The sequence below is a fragment of the Camellia sinensis genome, unplaced genomic scaffold, assembly GCF_055761805.1.
Source record: "Camellia sinensis isolate YWXY unplaced genomic scaffold, ASM5576180v1 Unanchor1, whole genome shotgun sequence".
Classification (NCBI taxonomy): Eukaryota; Viridiplantae; Streptophyta; class Magnoliopsida; order Ericales; family Theaceae; genus Camellia; species Camellia sinensis.
The window spans coordinates 26,163,576-26,188,399 of NW_028128987.1; the positions used below are offsets into that span (position 1 = coordinate 26,163,576).

The 24,824-nt window shown below is 38.6% G+C and overlaps 1 protein-coding gene and 1 long non-coding RNA gene across 2 annotated transcripts; both read left to right on the top strand.

Annotated features, from left to right (window-relative positions):
• Positions 1–7,279: 7,279 nt before the first annotated feature.
• LOC145814155 (uncharacterized) lies at positions 7,280–16,234 on the top strand. Its single transcript, XM_082910676.1, has 3 exons — positions 7,280–7,299; positions 14,191–14,566; positions 14,671–16,234. The coding sequence occupies exons 2-3, from the start codon at positions 14,220–14,222 to the stop codon at positions 16,232–16,234; spliced, it is 1,911 nt and encodes a 636-aa protein (XP_082766802.1). The 5' UTR covers positions 7,280–7,299; positions 14,191–14,219.
• Positions 16,235–19,492: 3,258 nt separating this feature from the next.
• LOC145814301 (uncharacterized) lies at positions 19,493–20,777 on the top strand. Its single transcript, XR_014357640.1, has 2 exons — positions 19,493–20,145; positions 20,385–20,777. It is a non-coding gene; the product is annotated as an uncharacterized LOC145814301 (long non-coding RNA).
• Positions 20,778–24,824: the final 4,047 nt, after the last annotated feature.

A 24,824-nucleotide genomic window follows, 5' to 3' on the forward strand; every position in this document is an offset into this window, starting at 1 on the left:
CAAGTCTTATGGTCGATCAAAATGAGATATTTACATACATGCTATTTATGCGCACATTTTTTATCCCAAAAAAAGGGTAAATTACACTTTGTCTCCTTAAAGTTTCACCCATTTCCACTTTGGCCCTTTAAGTTTAATTTTTCTCACTTTGACCCTTCATGTCTGCAATCATTCCCACTTTGGCCCTTTAAGTTTAATTTTTTCTACTTTAGCCTTTCATGTTTGCAATCCACCCCCTTCCCACTTTATTTCTAGACTAACTTCCATCCAAAAAATCTAACAGAATCTGCCACATCACTAACACATCAGCTCTATGTGTGATGTAAAAAATTTACTAAATATGCAAAAAATAAAAAAATAGTAAACAAAAAAATTGGTTGGTCTTTAGTGAACTTTGTTTTCAAATTTATTCGTAAACATTATTACATTATAGATCCATCTAGATTAGATACAGCTAAAAACATAAAAACAAATTTAACTAAAAAAATAAATTTTTTTACTAAAGACGGAAAAAAATAAAAATATACTGACTCAAATACCTATATTGTCAATTCTGAAATGAAAAATTTACTATCCATTTTTTTCGTTTTTAGTGAACTTTTTTTTCTTTTTTTAGTTAAATTTGTTTTTATTTTTGTAGTGCATCTAATCTAGATGCATCTATAATGTAATAATGTTTATGAATAAATTTGAAAAAAAAAGTTCACTAAAGATTAAAAAAAAAATCAGTTTTTTTTCTTTTTTTTATCTTTAGTGAATTTTTTACATCACATATGGAGTTGATGTGTTAGTGATGTGATAAATTCTGTTATTTTTTTGGATGGAAATTAGTATAGGAGTAAAGTGGGAAGTATTGCAACTATGAAGTACCAAAGTGGGAAGGATTACAAACATGTAGGGCAAAAGTGAGAAAAATCAAACTTAAAGGGCTAAAGTGGGAAGTATTGTAAATATGAAAGATCAAAGTGAGAAGGATTGTAAACATAAAGAATCAAAGTGAAAAATGGGTAAAACTTTAGGGGGACTAAGTGTAATTTATCCCAAAAAATACTAATAATTGAAATAATTAGATCAAATTAAAACAAAATCGTAAATTTAAGATCGACATGGAATTAATTAAAATTACAAATATCAAAATATAATCTACCTGTAATTTACCCAAAAATAAATAAATAAATAACTAACCATAATTTATCTAAAAAATGAATATATAAATAAATAAAAAAAATATTATAAATCTCAAATAATCTATTAAATTTTTTATCAAATTTCTAATATGTATATGAGTCTCACATAAATTCATGTGTATAACTTAACACATACATAAAAGATTTGGTAAAAAATTTAATAAATTATTTGACGTGGTAGCATAACTCAATAAAAATATGAAAAATATTTGAGACTCTCATTTTTTTAAGACCCTATAATCCATTTTAAATCTCTACCATTGATGTATGTATGAGACCCACTAATGTATATATAGAGCCTACACCGGCCTTGTTTCGTAGAGTTGTAGGAAAGTACTTATACCTTATACCTTAACAACTTATACCTTATAATTATGAATATAAACTGATTTCTGACTTATAAATTAAGCATCTTCTGCCCCACTCAAAGAATAAGCTGATTTCTGACTTACAAAAAGTTATAAGTTGCATTGTTAAGGTAAACCAAACACATCAAAATAGTTTAAATTAAACTAAAAATTAAAATAAGAAGCTTTTAAACTGTACCAAACAAGTACATCATCAATAATAGAGATCCAAAAAGAGTTACGAAAATTCTTAAAAAATGAGATCTCAATCATTGTTATAAAAATATCAGAAATGCTTCGGACCATAGTGAAATCCACCCCAGTGGAGAGTCACGTGAGAGGTCACGTGACTTTGAGAGCCACGCACCTCCTCTCTCTCTCTCTCTCTCTCTCCTTATTCAGAAAGAGATACAGATGCCTCATCTCTATCACATAGACAGAGATACAAATCTCCCCCCCAACAGCTACTCCCCTTCAAAGACAATCTCTCTCTCCAAATCAGCCTAAGTTCTCTCCAACTTTGTCTCCGCTGAGACCGGAGGTTCCCAAGCAGTGTCCTCATACCTGACTCGCGCTTCGGCTTTGTTCAACGCTTTGGTTCAGTTCCACAAAGAGCTCAAGAACTCCAAGTTCGATCACACAGAGAGTACAAACAATGAAAACCCAGTGAAGTATGAGCATAAATCTGAAGAAAACGAAGTGGGTTTGACCGTTGAAGGCTGTGTGGGAAGTCATAGTGCGAGAAAGAGGCATAAACAGAGCAGGAAAAAGAATGATAGTTTTGTGATTGAGGAGGTCGGGGAGGTGGTTGATTCGGCGTAGCAGGGTGGTTCGAAAAAGAATAGGAAAAAGAGGAGATTAATTTGAGGCCAAGATAGCAATGGGTTTGAATTCTTTGTTGGTAATTTGAAAAGGGTTTTGTTTTGTTATGGTAAATTTTTGATGTAATAGCAGGGCTTGTTGATTATCTCGATAGCTGTTTGTTGAAATGGAATTTCTTTTTCATGATTTATGATATGCGTTTTCTTCTAGATAATCATTAATGCAAATTGTTTGGTGGGTTTTGAATGGCAATCTCTAGATAAACTGCAATTTTGTAATGGATGAACTGCAAAATTTTGTAGATAAACTGCAATTTTTTTTTTTCTCACAGGTGCGTGTATCACAACCATCACAGTGCAAGTATTCTTCACATTGCTAAAGCGGGGTGCTGGGGGTGGTAAAATGTGGGGGTCTGAATCGGAGCTGATTTGGGGGTCGTGGGGTTGCTTCCAAAAGGGGGTCTAAGTCTTTTTTGGGTAAAAATATACTACTTTTACCAAAATAAAAACAAAACGGTACACCAAGATGAAGAAGATGAAGAAGATAAGCCAACAGCACAGAGAGAGAGAGAGAGAGAGAGAGAGAGAGAGAGGGCAGAGATGCATGTTGAATGTGATCACATTCGGATAGCGGAGTCGCAGGCCACCATCGATTGAGGTTGGTCCTTCAGCTCTATGGGCGGCGCTACCATCGCTCTTCAATAAAAAGGTATTCCTTTTTATGCTCTACTATATTTATTATTTATTTATATATATAAACATGTGTATATGAACTTACTATTATTGTGCTGAAACTAGTTTAGGACTTCTATTATTATTATTATAAATATAAAAAATTCAAATAACAAAAACTCAAGATGTTTGTGTTGCACTGCACTGAACTGAAAATTGGTTACTAATTTGCCCTAAATTTCATTTCCAGTTTCACAAAGCCAGTTTTTTGCCGCTTCAGATTTTTTTTACTGAAAACCCAATCCATCTTCAAAAAAATAAGAAATCAAAAAATGAAAAATTTGATACTCATTTGGATCAGTGAGAGAAAAAGGGTTCAATTCACTCTAGAGTGGAGCATATAATAATTAATTGGATAATGGTGATGCGAACTTTTTTGTGTCAAAATAGTAAGGCACCATTGAAGTGGTGTAGTTTAAAAGGGTAAACTACCAATAGATCCTAATAGTTGAATATAATCACCATGAAGTTCTATTCAAAATAAGTCCTATTATAATTATTGCTAAAAATAATTTTTTGTGGCTATTTTTTACATATGTCGTTAAAAATTGACAATTGAAGATTTTTTTGTCATAGTTTTAATAAATTCTCTAAAACTTACAATTAGTGACATTTTTCTATGACGAATTTTTCAAAATATTGTTGAAAGTTGAAAATTAGTAACATTTTTTTTTGTGACGATTTTTTTAAACTGTCGCTAAAACTTATAAGTGACATTTTTTGTGACAAAATTTTTAAACTGTTGTTGAAAATTAACAATTAGTGCTATTTTTTAATAATGTATGATGAAAAATACCATTAGTTATCATAGGACCTCTTGGACAATAAGTCTACTCAATATGACTTACACGTAAGTCCCTCTAGTTAAAATACATTTTTTCTTTTTCTTTTTTTGTACAGTAGTAAGCCAAAAAATAGCTTTGGCAAAGCTATTTTGACTTTGACCATTGGAGTCTATCTTATTTTTTTTTTACATAATTTATGGAAAATTAAAAGAGAATACTTTGTGCATTGAACAATAATGACCCTATTTTGTAGAGCTTTTCTTAAGTTAAAAATTGATAATCATAAAACATAAGTTAAAAGCACCCTTTTCCCAACTTTCAAATAATATACTTTTTTCAGTTTATTTATGCTATTTATGTCTAATATATACTATAAGTAGAAGCTACACCAAAAAGTTTGGCACAAATTATCAAATTAAAATAAGCTATAGTCACCTCTTAGAAGTTATACCAAACAGCCCCAATATTACTTCACGTATAAAGAGTTGAAAGATGGTTACTTCTTTATGACTTTATAGGCTTTTTAAGATTTGGTTAAAGTTGTAAAGTGTTGATGATGTAGGACAACGCGAGAATTTAGGGTTTCAAAAGGTGCACAAAAGGATAGGGTTTTGCCAATCAAAGATATGCATTTTGTGGCTATTATGAGACTATTATGAGGCTGTGAACAATGATTCAGGAATAATAACTATGCTGAATTTATGCACAAATTAAAGAAGAAAGAATAAGAAAAAGTCTTAAGCATCACACCTAAATTATATAGGCATTATACCTAGGGTTAGGGTTGCATCACACAAACCCAAAAAGGGCTTTGAAAGCACTGCAAATACACTAAAATATCAACTCTATTACATTAAAAGTATTGCACGACTTTATATAGACTTAGAGACTTCATTTTCCAACTAGAACTCGAAAATAAGAAATTACTAAGGTGCCGTTTGGTAACACTTACGTTTTTAATTTTCAGTTTATATTTACAAAAATTTTAAAAACTCAAATAAAAATTTGTTTGGTAAATTTTTTATTTATAAATCAGTGGTCTCAGTTTATAAATTTGGCCAAAAAATGTAAACTCAAAAAAGGTGTTTCCATTTTGAGATTTTAGTTTTTAGTTTTTTTTTTTTTTTTACCACCCAACACTAGTTACCACCCACCACCATTTTCCACCACCGTCTTCCGCCACCACCCCCCACCCCCTGCCACCATCTGCCACCACCACCCACCACCCGCCACCACCACCTACCACCCACCCACCCACTCATCGCCACCACTACCACCCACCTGCCATCCACCGCCCGCCACCACCACCCGCCACCTACCCGCCACCATCACTCACCAGCCACCTGCCACCACCACCACCAGCCACCCACCACCACCACCCACCACACACCCGCCACCCAGTCGCCACCACCCACCACACACCCGCCACCCAGTCGCCACCACCACCCACTCGCTACCACCTGCCACCGTCACCCACCCACCCACCACCACCACCACCCGCCACCATCCACCATCTGCCACCCACCTGCCACCACCACCCACCATCCGTCACCACCACCACCACCACCACCACTACCACCACCCACTCGCACCCACCCACCACCCGCCATCGTCACCCACCCACCATCGTCACCCACCCACCATCACCACCCGCCACCACCACCACTACCACCCGCCACCGTCACCCACCACCACCCGTCATCAGCCACCCGCCACCACCACCACCACCACCACCACCACCCACTCACTACCACCCGCCACTGTCACCCATTCACTCACCACCACCACCCACCCACCACCACCCGCTACCCACCACCCACCGTTATCATTTTCCACCACCGTCTTCCGCCGCCACTTGCCATTTCTCACTCTTTTTTATATTTTTAAATTTTTTTAAACATTTTGTCAATTACCAAATGCGTTTGTAGTTTACGTTTTTCTAAAAATAAACAAAAATCAGTTTATAAAATTTTTGTAAATATAAACTGAAAACGTAAACGTTACCAAACAGACGACTTCCAAAACTAATTTATGGCCAAATAAGAAACATTAATATAATTCAATTAAATAAGTTGACCCACAATAAAACGGAAAATGTCTCGTAGCTCAAATTTTGTGGCTCAAAAGTGGCTGTTCTGTACTCAAAACGACGTCGTTTTGGCCATTTGAGCCACTTTTGAGCTACAAAATTTGAGCTACGTAGCATTGTCGCAATAAAACCCATGGGCAAGCCCCTATAGGCCATGTCAGCAAATATGAAAATTACCAAAATACCCGTAACCTTAAAATCTTAGAAAACATAAAAATAATCATAAAATAAGACTCTAATGATACTATAAACATGATTATGTACTGTTTCTATTGATTTTTCTTTAAAATCATACTAATTTCCAAATATTGTCGCTTTTTAAAATTAACTCTTCCTTGAGCTTCTTATACTCTACTTCATTCTTCCCTGGTTGGAAAAAACTCAACCTTGAATTTTAAAATATTTAAGTATAAGAATTCACAAGCTTAAAACTTGCAACCATAGCTTGGTATGGAAAACTTTTATACTCCTTTTCTTTTTTCTTTTTTCTTTTTCTTTTTTCGTTTTTTTTTTTCGTTTTTTTTGTTTTTTGTTTTTTTGGTAGCAAGAAGGTTATTGATTGGTTTTTATTCTTGGTTGTGTCATGTAACTTGGCTGGAATGACAAAATCTATTGGTGTGGAAAGCACATTGTTGAATTGATCCAAATGTATCTTCATAAAGCCTTCTTTCATTTTCCCAACAATAATGTCGATCCCTCTCTTCTTATCCTCTTTTCCTAACACAAGATCATATTTTGATTCAACTTTCGCCTATTCATGGATTTTGATTAAAGTAAATTCATTACGTGACTTTGTGGCCACTATATCGGTGACCTTAGATTGCAAAATCATGACCTTTAAAGGCATAATAAGTTCTAGACCAGCAGCAGATGCATTAATTCTTCACTCCCTACAACTTATATAACATTTGAGTCTTCTATTTGGATTTCATCCTCTTCTCGAGGAATTTGGGGTGCTTTTGAATAATCAATAAGAGCCTTTTCACCCTCATTAACCTTGGTATTCATCACTTTACCTTGATTTCCATTCTCTTCCTCCACTTGTAACTCTTAAAGGCTTAGAGCTTTGATGCAACAATATTCGTTCCCTTTAATGATTCATCAAAGGACTTAGGCACCAAATTAGCCACCTCCAAGTGTATATTAGATGCAGGACCAACAATAGAACTTTTGAATGACGTAGTTACCTTGACACAAATATCACTCAATTTCTTGCTTTAACATTTTTGTGCTTCATGCAGTTTTGATTGGAGACTTCTCAATTTTCATAATCTGGTCATCCTTCATCTTGTGCAGATTTTGATTGTTCTCCTTCACTTGTAACTTCAATTGTGCAAGGTTATGATTTTCACCAATAGGTTTTGGCTTTGGTGTGACTTCTTGTGCGTGCTCCATGTTGTATCTTGATTTGGTCCATCAGGTCTAAGGCCTATTATTAACCATGGTCGGGGGAGGGCGATAGAGGGGTTGAAGATGACAGGGAAGGGTGACAGTGGTGGTGGGGACGAGGAGGGAGGGTGGAGGAAGGATTATGAGCTATAAAGCATGGTACCGGTACCATACGGATACATCAATACGATAAAATTTAATAAAGTAGAGCACGAGTACGGGTAGGGTTAGGTACATTTGTAAGAAATATTTATTTTTACTTTAGAATAACACAAAAAATAGTTAAATTGTTGAGATCCAACCTATAATTCATATTTAATGCCAAAAAGTAAAGGTATAAACTAAAATTAAATGTCATTATATTTAAATAACTTACAAATGTTGAGGGTCTGAAATGAACAGTAAATAACAAATACTTAGAGGCAAAACTATGCTAATGAGCCAATAATCTGTGGTGACCGGAGAGTGAGTAGTCAGGTGAGGGCAGAGCAAGTGGTTTCAAGAAGGAATGTCGCAGTGCACGAACGGGCAACATATCCTCTCAAATCCCCAAAACTTCTTCTTTGACCTTGGGCAATGGGTCCTATTTGTAGACCTTTCCTTGGTACTAGAATATACCAAGTGGCCAAATAATATAGCGACATGTGTCATAGGATATTCTATCTTGAACCACCAAACTTGGTAGACATGCGTCCCTTGACATGTACTATCTGTTTGGCACAAAGCCTCAGTGAGTGCCACTGTGCTATCTGTTTGGCACGATTCTCAACGTGTACCTTTTTTGGTGTGAACCTCAATGAATGTCGTTTTGGTACGGACCGCAGGAGGTGCATCTGTTTCGGTGGCTCCTATCCACGATGGTTCTTACTACTACATCCGCCTTCTTAGTTTGGTTTCCCAAGACATGCACTCTCAGGACTCATAACCTACTATCAACCATACTTGTGTCTACCCTAGCAACTCCTCCACCCTTAGCCACTTAACCACAAACTCCCCAGCTTCCTAGGGCGTGAGCCACAGCAAGAGTTGTGCCTCATACCAAGCCCAAGGGGGCTTCCTTGGACTTGCCTGTGCAACCAAGGCAAGCTCATGACTTGGGTAAATGAAAAGGGAGTCCCTTACTTTCAGGCAACCCTGCTCCCATCTTCGCAGGGTCGCCGCGGTATACTGGTACCTTCGGGTACCTGTTATCAGCTCCAACCAATAAGTATTGGGGCCTACTATCAGTGCCAAACTACTTATACTTCCGACCTGCTATTAGCCCTAGGTTGTCAATGCTTCGGGACTTGCTATTGGCGTCAAGCATTAACCTATCATTTGTATAGCAAAGGCCTCCCTTAAAGGCTACTATCACCTTGGGAAGTCTTTCCTCAGAAGATAGTTGTGGAGGCTAGAGTTGCTTCGGTTTTCCTTTCCTCAGCAAGTGTTCCCAATGCGGAGCCGCAATGTTCTGATGAGATGGCAACGCTGAGGTAGGTTGCCTCAACTACTATCCCGCAATGAGTGGAGCCTCAGTAAGTTACCTTGGATTTGTTGCCTTACTTCTGAGGACCCATTTGGATCCATTTGGTCAGATCTGGTGTGAACTTCTAGTTGGCCCACTTCCCTTGGGCTTTGACCCATATTCATTTAATGACACTTATTCACCTAATAAAGGTGACTTCCATGATTAGGTTAACGCTTTAATTTTTGCCCCTCCACAGCAAACTATAGCTTAATTTTAAATTCATGCTAAGCATTAAATTAAACAAATAAATAAAGTCTAATGAAACTAATTTTACCTTTGTATTATAAAAAAATATTGTTTCAACTAATGTACGGTATGGCTTGGGTATATACTAGAGTATGTATAGGGTACAGAAAAAATTAAGAAGAAAAAATTTGGTACGTGTTTCGTGTACTTGGTATGTATGCAAAAATACCATACGAAGTATCGGTACGCAGTAAGTACTTAGTACGGGTATGCCATATCGGTTGAAGTACCCATGCTTCATAGATTATGAGTGATGGGGGAGGACATGGTAGTGGTGGCTGGCACCCACTAAAGTTGCAAAGGAAGGAATAGAAAGAGGGAAGAGAAAGGGGCAATTTAGTAAATTCAAGGAAGGGGAAGGGGGCCTTTTGGTCCAAATTATCTTTTTCAAGGTAGATTCAGGGAGCTTCTATTTACACACACTAAATCCTCTTTATACACACACTTAATGAAGGGAGTGTGTAAAAAGTATAGTGAGGGAGATGTGTAGAAAGTGTATATTGTGTGTGTAAATAGAAGCTCCCGTAGATTCAATGTCTTTGCTAATATTTTTTAACCTTTTATGGCCTTTGGAATCATTTTTTATTCGCCCGCCTTTTCAATTTTCTTTTTTCTTTTTTTAGATCTTATAATTTATTTGCAACTTCCACTAAAAAAAATAAAAATTAAGAGTTTCATCTATGTAGGAAATTTTACTATCCAGGATAATTAAAAATCCTATTGGAATAGACAAGTCATAACAATAGAGCCATGTGCTATTACCATTGCTGCTGAATTTTTAAGATGCTAAGAAACATTACTGTAGGGAATAGATGACTCAAATAAGCCATAAGATCTTTAGCCATACATTTTACTAGACGAAGACAAGTTTGTTTAATTTTATGTACAACTAATGCCCCATCTTTGTATGTATGAGGCTGTATATGTATTCCAATTTTGAGCTCAATTAGAGGATGATGTAGTTTGGGTCAACAATTTAGCTACAACTTGTTGAAATTGAGGAGGAGATGTGGCGTAATACATCCATCATTCAACTATATAGAATGGAAACACCATTTAAAAAAATCCATTTACAAATTAAAATTTGGCTAAATTTCACTTTACCCCTTTGTGGTTTGGCTCATGTGTGGATCACCTCTGGAAATAACCACATAAACCCGATATAGTTTGTGAACTAAAGTGCATTGTTACATTTTCCATCCAAAGCAACCGGAGGTACAACTCACTTGCCATCATTGAGACTAGGTGTGAGTAAAATAATTTTTTTAGACCAAAATACCCTTATAATGTGGCATATATACATATTTCTATACATTATGCAAGGAGATCTTGTTCGAACATCTGCTCAAGCCTTTTACCTTAGCAAATCTAATGTCAACATTTTAATTGTATAATTGGAACAGAGAGAAACAGTTAGAGACAAACAATCCTTTTGTTGAGATCTTAATACCCATCCATAACTAAATGGATGACCTTCATTCCTTGTTTTGAGTCCAGAGTAAATTAATGAGCATTTCAGTCTCGGTTAGCAACATATAATTCACTTCAGACATTGACGATTCCTCACATGGCAATCTCGAAAATGGAAGAAGTGAGAGTTTCGGGCCTTTGTCTATTCTCATGGGATGTGGGGGGCTATGGAGTGGTGGTCGGTGGAGTGGGGATTGGCAGCCATGGAGGAAGAAGGGAGAGAAGATGTATGTATGTATGTATGTATGTACATGTATGTTTAATTTAGAAGAGAGAAAGAAGAAGAGAGTATAAAAGTCAATTCACATGTTCTGTTAATAGAAGTAAGTGTGTGTTTTAGTCCACAAACCACATGGGGGTTATGTGGTTATTTTTATATGTCACGGAGGTGATCTGCACATGGACTAAACCATCAAGGGGTAAAATAAATTTGCCCTTAAAATTCTTATAAGGAGGATAAAAGATTAAGTTTGAATCTTGAAGTTTCAAGCTCTAAACTAAATGAATAGGTCTTAAGTATTTCAAACAAGCGAAGATCAACAACAAAGAGAGAAATGAAGAAAAATGTGAACTAGATCAAGTTAGGGTATGGTATGTGCCGATAGAGGCCATTTCAGGAGAGCCATAAGCAAGCCAATTCGAACCGAGTAATAGGTTGTTAAAGCTTGGCCTGAAAATTTAACAGGCTTCAAAATGTGTTTCAAGTTTGGCTTGTTTATTTTTCAAGTTGATCTCAAATGAGCTTTAAGCAAAATGATCACGAGCCGAGCTTGAGTACATCAATTTTTTTATAATGAACATCAAGCCAAATTTGAGCAGGATTCAAAAAATTAACAAGTTTTAAAATGTATTCAAGCTTGGCTTGTTTATATAACGAACTAACCTTGAACAAGCTTTTAAGCTCAAGTAGCTTGGTTTGTTTTACAACCCCAAGTATTGATCGTATTAGTTAAAGCCGTATGAGGAGTGGATTTATTTATTTATTTATTTATTTATTTTTTTTTGACCTGACAAATTCATGCGTATCCAAATAGGGATTTCCAAAAACCGTTACATAACTGCCAATACATTACGTTACGGCTGATATTTATGTAATTATCATTGTTTGTCCCTACTCCTTTTCAATTTCTCCTTCTCAAGTGGTGCTTGGGTTATTTTCTATAAAAATTCAACTTTGCCAATTTTATTGACAAAATGAAGAAGAGAAAATCAGCTGAGAGAGCAAGAGACGGAGAGCTGTGAGCACATAGTGTTGCACTCACTGCCACCAAAAATTTGTTGCAGATGTTTAGGGCCACTATCCGTTCATGCTTATTCTCTAGGGTCAGTTACGGGCCGGTCCTACAGACCAGACTTTATTTACTAACAAGTCTTGTTCCAACTTTTAATGATAAATTTATCACTATAAAAATATATTGAAAAAGTACAATTCAACTACTTACACTTACCACCTCATATTTCAATACAAACTAACACAAATAAACTAAAAGTAAAAACGTGCAAACAAAAGCCAAAATGTCCTAACCATTTATCACTTTGATAAATTTCTCAATATCATAACTAGTTCCGAATGATCATTCCACAAACGCAAAACATACATCAGCCTCAAAATGTTCTCTTTATCAAAACAAGGGGCAAATATGTTTTAAGAAAAATAAAAAAATAAAAGAAAAAAATATATTGCCAAGGACTTATGAGTAAATAAGTCCGGTCCATAGCAGTGTTTTTAAAGGCTCAAGGCGCACAAAGGCGTTGAAGGTCTCTCGAGGCCTAGGCGTAAGGCGAGGCGCAGGCTTTATTGAAGCAAGGCGCACAGTCTTAGTAAAAAATAGATAAATTAACATAGACTAATCATTCATAGTACTAAGACAATTTTTTTTAAATAAAAAAGTAATCAAGACAAATTATAGAATAATTCACAAAGCCATGAAAGTGCATAACACAACAAATAAATGATTCACAATTTCAGTATAATGTAATGTGTGATGTGATAAATTAATTATTTTTTATTTATTTCTAACAGAGACTCAACTCAAAACAAAGGCATAATTGAAAAAAAAAAGTAGAAAAAAAAGACGAGCATAAGAGAAGCCAGCCAGGCCAGCAAAGAAGAAAAAGCAGAATATGAAGAAGAAGAATAGAGGGCAAACAAGAAGCAGGAAAAAAAAAACAGAGAGCAAGAAGAAGAAGAAGAGAGAGAGAGAGAGAGAGAGAGAGAGAGTCGAAGTCGAAAAAGCAAAAAAAAAAAAAAACAGAGCAAGTCGACAAAGTAGAGAAAAAAAAGCAGCGAAGCAGCAAAGAAGAAGAAGCAACCAGCAACCAGCGAAGAAGGGAAAGAAGGAGGAGGAGGAAGAGAAGAAGAAAAAAAAAATTCACCCAGCAACCAGCAACCAGCGAAGAAGAAAAAAGGAAAAAAAAAAAAGAAAAGCAACCAGCGAAGCAAAAGCGAAGAAGAAGAAGAAGAAGAAGAAGAGGAAAAAAATTCACCCAACCCAACAACCAGCGAAGAAGAAAAAGAGAAAAAAAAATGGTTGAATCACAGCGAAGAAGAAGAAGAAGAAGAAGAAGAAGAAGAAGAAGAAGCACTGACTTGAATCGAAGTCGAAGTCAAAGTTGAGAGAGGAGCCTAGAGGAAGAGACGACATAGATTTCTTTGATAGATTAGGGATTTGAGTCGTATACTGATTTGGGTTGGGTTGGGTTGTGTTGTCTGAGTTGTAATCCTATGTGGTTGGAGCCTTTCGAACATAGATCACAGTTGTTAGATCAGAATCAAGAAGAAGAAAAAAAAAAACAAAGAAGTCCCTTAGGCTCGCGCCTTGAGCCTCGCTGCGCCTAGTCCAAGTCGTGTCCAATGCGCGTGACTCATCAAATGCGGCTCGCCTTGGTCCCCTTCAGGCGCACTCCCTGTGCCTTGCGCCTAGGCGCGCTTTTCACAACACTGGTCCATGGGACCTGCTAGTAATTATCCCTATTCTCTTTATTATTATTTAGCTCTATGGGTGGCGCTACGATCCCTCTTCAGTAGAGGGTATTGGTTTATTCCCTTGCATACATATGCATATGCATATGTATATTTATTTATGTATACATTCATGTATGGAAATAATATTATTGTCCTGTTAATTGTTTAGGATTTCCGTTGTTACTAAAAAAAATTATGATGATTGTGCTGCACTGAAATTGCTTAGTTATTTGCCCTAATTTTTCTTCCACTTTATATTTATAATTTGTGAAAAAATAAGACTTGGTCCAGCGAACATTAATGTGACTTTATGAATGAAGATTTGAAAGATGGCTAATTGTTTATGTTGTTAATGGTTGTTTTGAGATTTGGTTAAGTAGGTTTTGAAGTAATGAAGAGTTGTATTCATGAATGCTGATGTTCTCTCTCTCTCTCTCTATATATATATATAGTTAGATAGATATTGATATATATATATATGCATACATGCTTCCTTAACGTATTTACAAAGTTCTAGTACATTGTATATACTAGATTGTTGCATAATTGAATGGTAAAGTCTGCAGTAACAAATAGTATACGGTACTTGGTTGTTTACATAACACATTAATGGTTGTTAATAAGTGAGATATATCTTAATTTTTCCTTGCAGGTGTCCAGTCATTGCTATAGATTTTGCATATGGCACCAATAGATAAAACAATATTTTGTTTCTGTCATTGGGGTGGTGAGAATGTGGTAGGGAGTGATGGATCTGTCACATACACGGGTGGTACCACCGAGCAGTTTCTAGTGAAGTCAGGTATACCGTATGAGGCATTCAAGAAGGTTGTTTTTGACAGACTGGGTATCGAGCCTTGGGGAAAGTCGTTGCATTTCACTGTGAAGTTCAACAAGAAACAATTAATACGCTTGAAAGACCAGGATGGAGTTGACCATCTAATACAATTCAATGATGATTTTGCACACGTCTATATTTCAAATGACGATGCAGATCCCATTGCCACACCTGTTGTGGATGGCACGAGGTAAAAGCAATCTAACTTTACCATTTGGGACTGGTGCAGTGGTTTGTTATTTGAGTTGTGGCAGTACAGAAGCGATTAATGATCGTGGATCTTTAATATCGCAGGGGTGCAACACTAGAGGTTGAACCAAATCAAATCCAATCTGAGGATGAGTATGTGAGTGAGGATCATTCAGCGTCAACACCACCTGTGACCTCCTCATGTAATGATGCAGCACTGCTTGCCTCTACCATGTGGCATGCAGTACTTGTGGGAGAAGGGCAAGCATTTGAGAATGCTGATGCATTTCGGCAAGCAGTATTCAAATACGCTATTGCCAAGAAGTTCCCTTACAAATTCAGTCATAATAGATCGAACTACTTGAGTGTGGGATGTGCTATTGATGGGTGCCAATGGAAAGTAACTGCCAGCCATGAGGCTTCTACTAACTTTATTTCAATCAAGAAGTTTGTTGATTGTCATACTCATTCTCTACTGGATGAAACAAACTTTAAACCCAAATTCAGGGCTAAGCTGATGGGAAGTATTATTCAGAAAGAGAGTTTGGATTGTCCAGCATTGCCACGAGAACTTTGCAGTGACTCTTTGAGGAATTTTTCCATACCATTGACCTATCACCAGGCTTGGAGTTTGAAGGAGAAGGTGAAGAAGGAACTTGAGGAAAAATTGGAGAATTTGTTCAAGTTAATCCCAGAGTTTTGCAATTGCCTGAAGGAAGCTATGCCTGGAACTGTAGCTACATGGTCATGTACAGAAGACAACATATTCAAGCGGCTTTTTGTTGCATACGAGTGCTTGATACGTGGCTTCCATGCCGGGTGCAGACCTTTGATTTTTATTGATGCTTGCCACTTAAGTGGTCCGTGCGAAGGCGGTGTAGTAGTCGCTTCTTCTTTGGATGCAGACAATGGGATGTATCCACTTGCTTATGGTGTACTTATGTCAGAAGATGAGGAAGACTGGCTGTGGTTTCTACAGCACTTGAAGCTTGTGGTACGGGACCGTGAGGTAGTCATAGTTTCTGAAAGAAACCCATCTATGCTACTGGGTGTGGACAAGATATTTGGTGTGGACAATCATGCTTATTGTTATCGTCACGTGCAAGAGATTTTCAGTAAGTTTATTGATACTAATCATGACTTTAAGTTGAAAAGTCAAGGAAAAGAGACTGCATTTCAGTACCTAAATGAAATTGCTTATGCACGAACCATGGAGGTATATAATAAAGCCCTTGCTAAAATGCGTGCGCTCCACAAGGAGTTATCTGATTGGGTCATTGCTAGTGGGCCGGAGCACTGGTCTAATGCTTTGTTCAAGAAACCTCGTTGGGATTGGCTGTATAGCAACCTTGCAGAGTCATTTAATGCTTGGTCAGAGGAGGAGAGCTTGTTACAAATCCCAAAAATGATGGAGGCTCATTGCAAGAAGTTATCTGAGATTTTGCTTAATAAAAAAGCTAAATTGGGAAGTTGGAAACTTCTGTTTGGCCCTAAGATTGTTGAAAAACTTTTGGAAAACGAAAAGCTTGGTCATGATCTAGTTGCAACCTTCCGATCTGTTTTTGAGGTTGAGGTGCAGGAACAGTATGCAGAGAGAGTTGTCGTGAATCTCAAGTTCGGAACTTGTACCTGTTTGGAGTGGCAAATGACTGGTATATGTAAGAAATAATGTATAGAGAAAAAGAGAGAATAAATTGTATGTATTATTATTGATTGATATATTGATCTCAATTACAATGATTCATGATTCCTATATATAGAAGAGGGTGAGTGTGTAGTAGGTAAGGAGTAGGTGAAGTGGAGGTGGTAGTGGTGTAGTGGGTTAGGTTTAGTGGAGTAGGTGAGGTGGTAGTGGTGTAGTGGGTTAGGTTTAGTGGAGTAGGTTTAAGTGGGTAAAGTAGGTGGAGAGTAGGTGGATTTTAACAGCCCCCCGCAAACTCAAGGGGGATAGGAACTAACCAACTTGAGTTTGGAGAGAGTAACAAAATAAGAAAATACATAAAAATAAAAGAGGATAGGTGACACTGTATGGTCGTGTCAGACCATTGGTGAAGACACTGGATGGTGGTGTCATAACGTTGTAGAGGACACTGTATGGGGGTGTCATAACGTTGTAGAGGACACTGTATGGTGGTGTCATAACGGTGTAGAGGACACTGGATGGCGGTGTCAGACCGATGTAGAAGACAGTTTATGGGGTCATGTCGGACCATTGTAGAAGACAGTTTATGGGGTCATGTCGGACCGTTGTAGCAGACAATGTGGTGACAGTTGTTGTGACAGTTTACGGAGTCTTGCTGGACCCTTGTAGAAACTAACCGGAATCAATGTCGGGACAGTTTACAGAGTCTTGTCGGACCCTTGTAGAAACTAACCGGAATCAATGTCGGGAATCAATGTCGGGACAGTTTACAGAGTCTTGTCGGACCCTTGTAGAAACTAACCGGAATCTATGTCGGGACAGTTTACAGAGTCTTGTCGGACCCATAAAGGAGCTAACCGAAATTAATGTCGGGACAGTTTATAGGGTCATGTCGGACCGTTGTAGAAGTTGCACCCTCAAAAGGTGTGCCCAATTTTGTCAAAAGGCGTGCCGTCAAAAGGCGTGCCCAATTCATCAAAAGGTGTGCCGGACATGATGGCGAGGCACGTGGGCGCCTTGGCTTGCACACCCATTTTGTCGTCTGGTGGCAAGAGGCACGCGATACGCGTGGCTGCCTCGCTATTTAACCAAGGTTGATGCTGAGGCTGAGGCAGACAAAAAAACTTCTGAAAATCCTCTGAAAACAACTCTTCCTTTGCTGAGAAAGAAACTCTGTAATACTCTGTAACCAACCCGTCTCTGAAACACTCAGCAACATGGCCTTTTCTTCCCGTCCAGCTACCCAGAACATGGCCTCCTCTTCCCGTGGTCTGCTCACGCTCTTTCCAGAACTGAACGAGTCCACAAGAGAAATAACTGGTGCGGTGGCCAGTGAACCTCAACCAAACACCTCTGGTTTTGCTCCGTTGAACTTTCCGATGCGGTCGGTGGAGCAAAAAATGGCGGTGCAGTCAGATGTGGAGGCCAATCAGTATACCTTGAAGTCATGTGTGGAAACCATGACTGCGGTTACAAATTTGTCGAACCGGCTGCAGAGTAGGACAAATGAGGTGCAGCAGTTAAACGCCCAACTGGCTCTGCTCCAACGCATGTATAAGGATGCGCGAGCAGAGATAAGTGTGCTAAAGGCGGAAAACAAGGAGCTGAAGCGGAAGGCCAGTTTTATGTTCCGATTTGGAGGGCCGCCATATGCTGCAGTGGAGGAGCAGGGAGTAGTGATCATGCCCAGTGGAGTGGGAAACACGGAGGCAACACCGGCAAGGGCCGCCCAAGACGGTGGCAAGAAGAAAAGACCGGCAGAATAGGCGAGAAGAAAAATCCCACTGTTCCGATTTGTGTTGGTTGTGTTTTTTTTTATTTTTATTTTATTTTTATTTTTTTTTTTATGGTGTAAAATGCTGATCGGGGTTGATCCCCGGCATGAAGAAATGACAAGTTTGTAAAATGTTTTTTTTTTTTTTTTTTTTTTTTGGGAGTGTTTTGTTGAAAAAATAAAAATAAAATGAAAGAAAACAAGGGAAAAAGAAAATAGATAAAAAATATTTATAGATGGATTATATGAAAAACATCAGTGCGATTGTTTCAAAATAAAGTGGGGTATTTAAAAAAGAGGAAAAGTGACTTGGAAAAAATAAATAAAAATAAGTGATTTTTGAAATCAAATGGAGGAGAGAGAGGGACAAACCCATGTGATAAAGTGGAGAGAGAGTCGGTGAGTGGGGTGCAAAAGGTGAAGGAGAAATGATGGATTGAAAATGGTTTGGGTCAAAAGTGGACACTGTTAGTGGGGAACATGAGTGCATTGATTATTTGATATAATAATAATAATAATAAAAATAAAAAGTTAGAACAGTTGGAGAGAATGAGTGGAGTATGGTAAGGGTTTCATCCAAAGCCAAAATTCCTGCAGCGAATCACTTCGCAAATCCTAGCATGAGCTTTTTCTCTTTCCAGGCTTATTCATGAATTTCCTGGTGATTTCAAGAGCCTCTGGTGGCATTGTGGCAGAGAACACCCCAACCTGGATTTTGGGTGGCAGCAACTGAGAACACATCATAGATCTGATTTTTAAAAACCTCGTGACAGCATTTCATCAGCTTCATCCAAGACAAACATTTTGATGTAAACAGGGCGAAGTGATTGTCTCCGCAACATGTCAAACACACGACCAGGAGTACCAACAACAACATGAACCCCACTGGAGAGAATGCGCTGATCTTCGCGCACACTAGTCCCTCCAACACAAGCATGAACCTTCACACTTTGCTGGGCAAGTTCAAGAGTGGGTGGAAGAACCAAAGCTTGGCACTCAACCAAGCTATAATCTAGCTGCTGCAGAATTCCAGAGCAGAATGTTGCAGTGTTTCCAGTTTCAGACTGTCTCGTCATATGAGGTGAAGAATTCTTCTCCATCAGCCTCACACATGACTACAGTTGCACAAATCTTTGTTGATTTTTATCAGCGGAATAGGTTGAGGTCCGGCGGGCGGCTAAGGTGAGGTTGCCGTCCGCCGGGGAAGCGAAAATACTAGGTTTTAAACCAGCTCTGATACCATGTAAGAAATAATGTATAGAGAAAAAGAGAGAATAAATTGTATGTATTATTATTGATTGATATATTGATCTCAATTACAATGATTCATGATTCCTATATATAGAAGAGGGTGAGTGTGTAGTAGGTAAGGAGTAGGTGAAGTGGAGGTGGTAGTGGTGTAGTGGGTTAGGTTTAGTGGAGTAGGTGAGGTGGTAGTGGTGTAGTGGGTTAGGTTTAGTGGAGTAGGTTTAAGTGGGTAAAGTAGGTGGAGAGTAGGTGGATTTTAACAGTATACCATGCCCACATGCATGCCGTGCAATTGCACTAGCTAATTTTGATGCATATCAGTTTGTGGCGGGTTGGTACAAGAAGGAGGTGCAGGAACTTATATATGCCGAAGTTTTGCCTGGTTTTTCAAATATTGAAATGCCATGTCCCAGTGAAGTTGGTACTGCTGGTGTCCAAGGGATCGAAAATGGTTTCACTTCAAAGAACAACATCATCCTTGGTTTGCGTCCACCTAGAACTAAACGACCACCAGGCCGCCCACGGAAGAATCCAACTGAATCCAAAGTCCTGCACGTTAGACGTCCACACTGTTCACGTTGCAATGGTGTTGGGCACAAACATAAAACATGTAAGGCACCTTCATGGATGTGGGAGCCTCGTGGATGATTGGGTTTTGCTGGTGGATATATGTTTCTTCTCATTTAACTTTTGTACGTGGATTGTTGACAGAATGTTTCACTTGACTATCAAATGTTCAATAGGTTGTTGGTTTATTTTGTTGGTGTACAGAGTCTGACTGAATTGATTGCATACAGCCAAAGCTGCTGTGATAATTATTTCATGTCACACAGCTAAAGCTTCATTTTACTTAACAAACTTGTTTTTCTTTTACCTTGGTAGCAACTAAAACCCACTGCAGGAACAATTGTTTAAGGTATGGCTTTTTCTTTCTTAATTTAGTTTTTCTTTTTAAAAAAAATAATAAATAAATAAATAAAATTGTTTGACAAGTCTTTTCAACAAATGGAGTTTCCTTTGGAACGGTCAGCTATAAATTATCGCATCTGTACATGTAGTTTTTTTTACTCTTGTATAGAAGTCTTTCACGCGATTAATGCTTAATGAATTTTATACCACCAGAATTCTCATTTGATGACAAAATTGTCCATGCAGAGTTTCAGGTACTGATCTCATGAAGCGAACAGCTGCAATGGCAGTGTTGCTGAAGATGTATGCACTAGAGAGATTATGATGCAGGTCATCTCCACATGTTCAATTGCTGTTTTCCCTACAAACAAGCAGGGTCTGATGTCAGCTACTGGAAGGACTATGCTCATCTTGATGACAATCTAATGCTTTGTGGCTTGAAGGTCTGGTGGTCCACCTTCATCTAGAAATACTTTCATTTCCATGACAGCTCTTTTTCTTAGCTCAGTGTTTTTGTCACTGTTTGGGTTTGGAAACTTCTGTAAATGTTGACACCTCTTTTATGTGTGTAGAATGGTGGATAATGAACAGTTTTGTAATGCATTTTCTTGAATAATATGTAAAATGCCAACTCTGAAAGCATAGACTTGTGAATCCTTCTTGTCAAGTTGATCAGCCGTCACATATGAAAATGAAGGCGTAAGAATTTGTAGTATCTAATTCTTTTTTTTATAGTATCTAATTCTGAATAGCAATATATTGTGCAATTTTGAAGATGAAAACGGCTAGTTCTTATTAGGGAAAGATAAATTATGTGTTTGGTCCTTCTGCAAGCTGAAATCTTGGGAGGACATCTATCTTTTCCCAGATTTCATCACTACATTTGGATGAAAGGTGTAAGAAATTTCACTGACTTTTTGTAGAAATAATATATATTATCTTTAGTTGTAGGTGGGATCTCGCAGTATCCCTTGAAGTTTGAGTACCAAAGCTTATTGATGCACCAGCTTCAGTATAAGCTATAGAGGCCGCACCTAAGCCAGTTCGAGGTGCAGATTCCAAGGGACTTTGGTCCTGTTTGGTAGAGCTTATTTTCAGTTTATTTTAGCTTTTAGTTTAATTTAAGCTATTTTGATGTGTTGGGTTCAGCTTAACAATACAGTTTATAGTTTTTTGTAAATCAAAAATCAACTTATTCTTTGAATGTGGGAGGAGAAGCTTAATTTTTAAGTCAAAAATCAGTTTATGTTCACAGTTATAAGGTATAAGCTGTTAGGTTATAAGTTATAATCACTACCAAATAGGGCCTTTATATCGAACTAAAAGTCCCTTAAGGTGGGACATTGCAGTTTTTTTTTTTTTTTTTTTTTTTTTTTTTTTCAGTTATATAATTCCTAGGGTCACATCATTATTATGAGTCAAGAATTTTGTTGTCATTCTCACCAGCAGCCATGGTCCATGAGATTAACAAGCCCAGCCACTTCTTCTCACTATCTAATTCTCTTCTCTATGCGCTTCCAGTTCATTTGAAGGTAGTGGGTGACACAACTTTTTACTATCTTTCCATGTCATTAAAAGGTATTACATTATGCAAAAAAATGCAACCCATGTTGGATTAAAATTTTCCACCATTAGCTAACTTTTATCCACCCTATTTTCCGGATTACATGGCATCTCTATAATTTTGTATTCCATGTGTTAGAATTTACCATCACCTATCACCACTACCACCTCACCTACTCCACTAAACCTAACCCACTACACCACTACCACCTCACCTACTCCACTAAACCTAACCCACTACACCACTATCACCATCCACTACACACCATCCACTACACCTACATCTATATAAGGAACCATTTGTAATAGACAGAAAAAAACAACATATCAATCAATAATATATCAATTTTAACTTGGTATCAGAGCAGGTTTAGAACCTAGTATTTTCGCTTCCCCGGCGGGCGGTAACCTCACCTTAGCCGCCTGCCGGACCTCAACCTAATTCGCTAGAATTTTTTACACATACCTTGAAATTTCTTCGAGTCCACCACCACTGCCCTTCCTCTCACTTGTCCTCCTATACACCACCGTCTCGGTCGTCTTCATCTACCACACACACTGCCGGCTGGAGTCCCTTCACTCTGAACAACGACTAGACACACACACACTGCCGGCACCATCACAGATTCTTCGGCATGAGAGGCCGCCTATGGACCCTCTGGATCCTCCAAACACTATGAATCGTACCCAGTGTACCCAGATTTAGTGGCTCTTCCATTCTTCATCCTTTTCTTCTTGTTCACCGGATTTTTTAAGTTCACCGGACTTCTCAAGTTCCACCTCCAGATCCTTTGATGGGTCAAGTTCAGTATCCGTTTGCATTTTGCAGTCGGATCCCTTGAGGTCATTATCCGATGTTTCCATGGTTCTGTTGTGTGCACTGCAGCATCATTCTTGTTGCCACAACTTTCTTGATTGCTTGGTGGAGTTCGAGGATGTCTCAGATTTGCATCATACCGCAAAGGTGCTGGAGGTGGTCTATAAGTGAAGGGAATTGAAGTTTCCAGATTTGTGTCGACTAAGAACCCAGTAGAAAGTGCAGAGACTGTGCCATGGTGAGCTGCCAAAGCTCGTGCTTCTGCTCAACACTCTTGATGACACCAACAGCCACCACCTTTTGCACATACCCATACCCTTTTTTTATTTTTTAAACCAATCTCCACCCAACATCCCACTCAAACCATCATCCTCTTCTCTTATTTTAATATATCTCTATATATATATATATATATCTATGTTTATTTTATTCTATTGCACACACCATCATCCTCTTCTCTCTCTCTCTCTCACTTTCACGCCCACGGTTTTGATTATACCCAGCATATAGTTTGCAAGCCACCCATGTGGGCTTGTCCCCTCTTATTATTATTATTATTATTATTATTATTATTATTATTATTATTATTCTTAAAAAAAAAACAAAACAAAAAAAAAAAAAACAGGCAGACGACGAACTTGCACACCACACTCCTTTTGTTCATGTCGGGGTTCCCCCCGTTCACAATTTTACATCCACAAAAAAAAAAAAAAAAAAAAAAACAACAACAACACAAACAAAACAACCACATCCACAGGCGGGATTTTTTTTCTCTACTCTGCCGCCGGTCTCTTCTTCTTGCCTCCGTCCTGGGCGACCCTTGACGGTGCTGCCTCCGTGTTTTCCACGCCGCCGAGCACGTTCACTCCCCCATACTCCTCCACTGCAGCATATGGCGGCCCTCCAAATCGGAACATAACGGTGGCCTTCCGCTTCAACTCCTTATTTTCCGCCTTTAGCACACTAATCTCTGCTCGCGCATCCTTATACATGCGTTGGAGCAGAGCCAGCTGGGAGTTTAACTGTTGCACCTCATTTGTCCTGCTCTGCAGCCGGTGCGACAAATTTGTGACCGCAGTCATGGTTTCCACGCATGACTTCAGAGTATACTGATTGGCCTCAATATCAGTTTGCACCGCCATTTTTTGCTCCACCGACCGCATCGAAAAGTTCAACGGAGCAAAACCAGAGGTGTTTGGTTGAGGTTCACTGGCCACCACACCAATTATTTCTCTTGTGGACTCATTCAGTTCTGGAAAGAGCGTAAGCAGCCCACGGGAAGAGGAGGCCATGTTCTGGTTAGCTGGACGGGAAGAAGAGGCCATGTTATGGGTTGCTGAGTTTTTCAGAGAAGGGTTGGTTACCGAGTGTTTCAAGATTTGCAGCTCTTAGAGACAATCTCTCAGAAAACGAATATCTCTCTCAGAAAATGAAGAGTTTTTTCAGAAGTTTTTTCACAAAGTTTTTTTTTTCTGCCTCAAGCACCGCCTCCGCCTCAGTTTATAAAGACCCTGACGAAGAGGCAGACACGCGCATCATGCGCCGCTCGGCGCTCGAAGACAAAATGGGCGCGCCTTTTGATGGCACGTCTTTTGATGGCACGCCTTTTGATGGCACGCCTTTTTATGGATTGGGCACGCTTTTTGAGGGCACGCCTTTTAACAGATTAGGCACACCTTTTGAGGGTGCGACTTTTTAGGGGTCCGACAAGACTCTGTAAACTGTCCCGACATTGATTCCGGTTAGCTACTTCAAGGGTCCGACAAGACTCTGTAAACTGTCCCGACATTGATTCCGGTTAGTTTCTACAAGGGTCCGACAAGACTCTGTAAACTGTCCCGACATTGATTCCGGTTAGCTCCTTCATGGGTCCGACAAGACTTTGTAAACTGTCCTGACATTGATTCCGGTTAGTTTCTACAAGGGTCCGACAAGACTCTGTAAACTGTCCCGACATTGATTCCGGTTAGTTTCTACAAGGGTACGACATGACCCCATAAACTGTCTTCTACATCGGTCTGACACCACCATACAGTGTCCTCTACCACGTTATGACACCCCCATACAGTGTCATCTACAACGTTATGACACCACCATACAGTGTCCTCTACAACGTTATGACACCACCATACAGTGTCTTCACCAACGGTCTGACACGACCATACAGTGTCTCCTATCCTTTTTTTATGTATTTTCTTGTTTTGTTCCTCTCTTCAAACTCAAGTTGGTTAGTTTCTATCCTCCTTGAGTTTGCGGGTGGCTGTTAGAATTTACCATCACCTACCACCACTACCACCTCACCTACT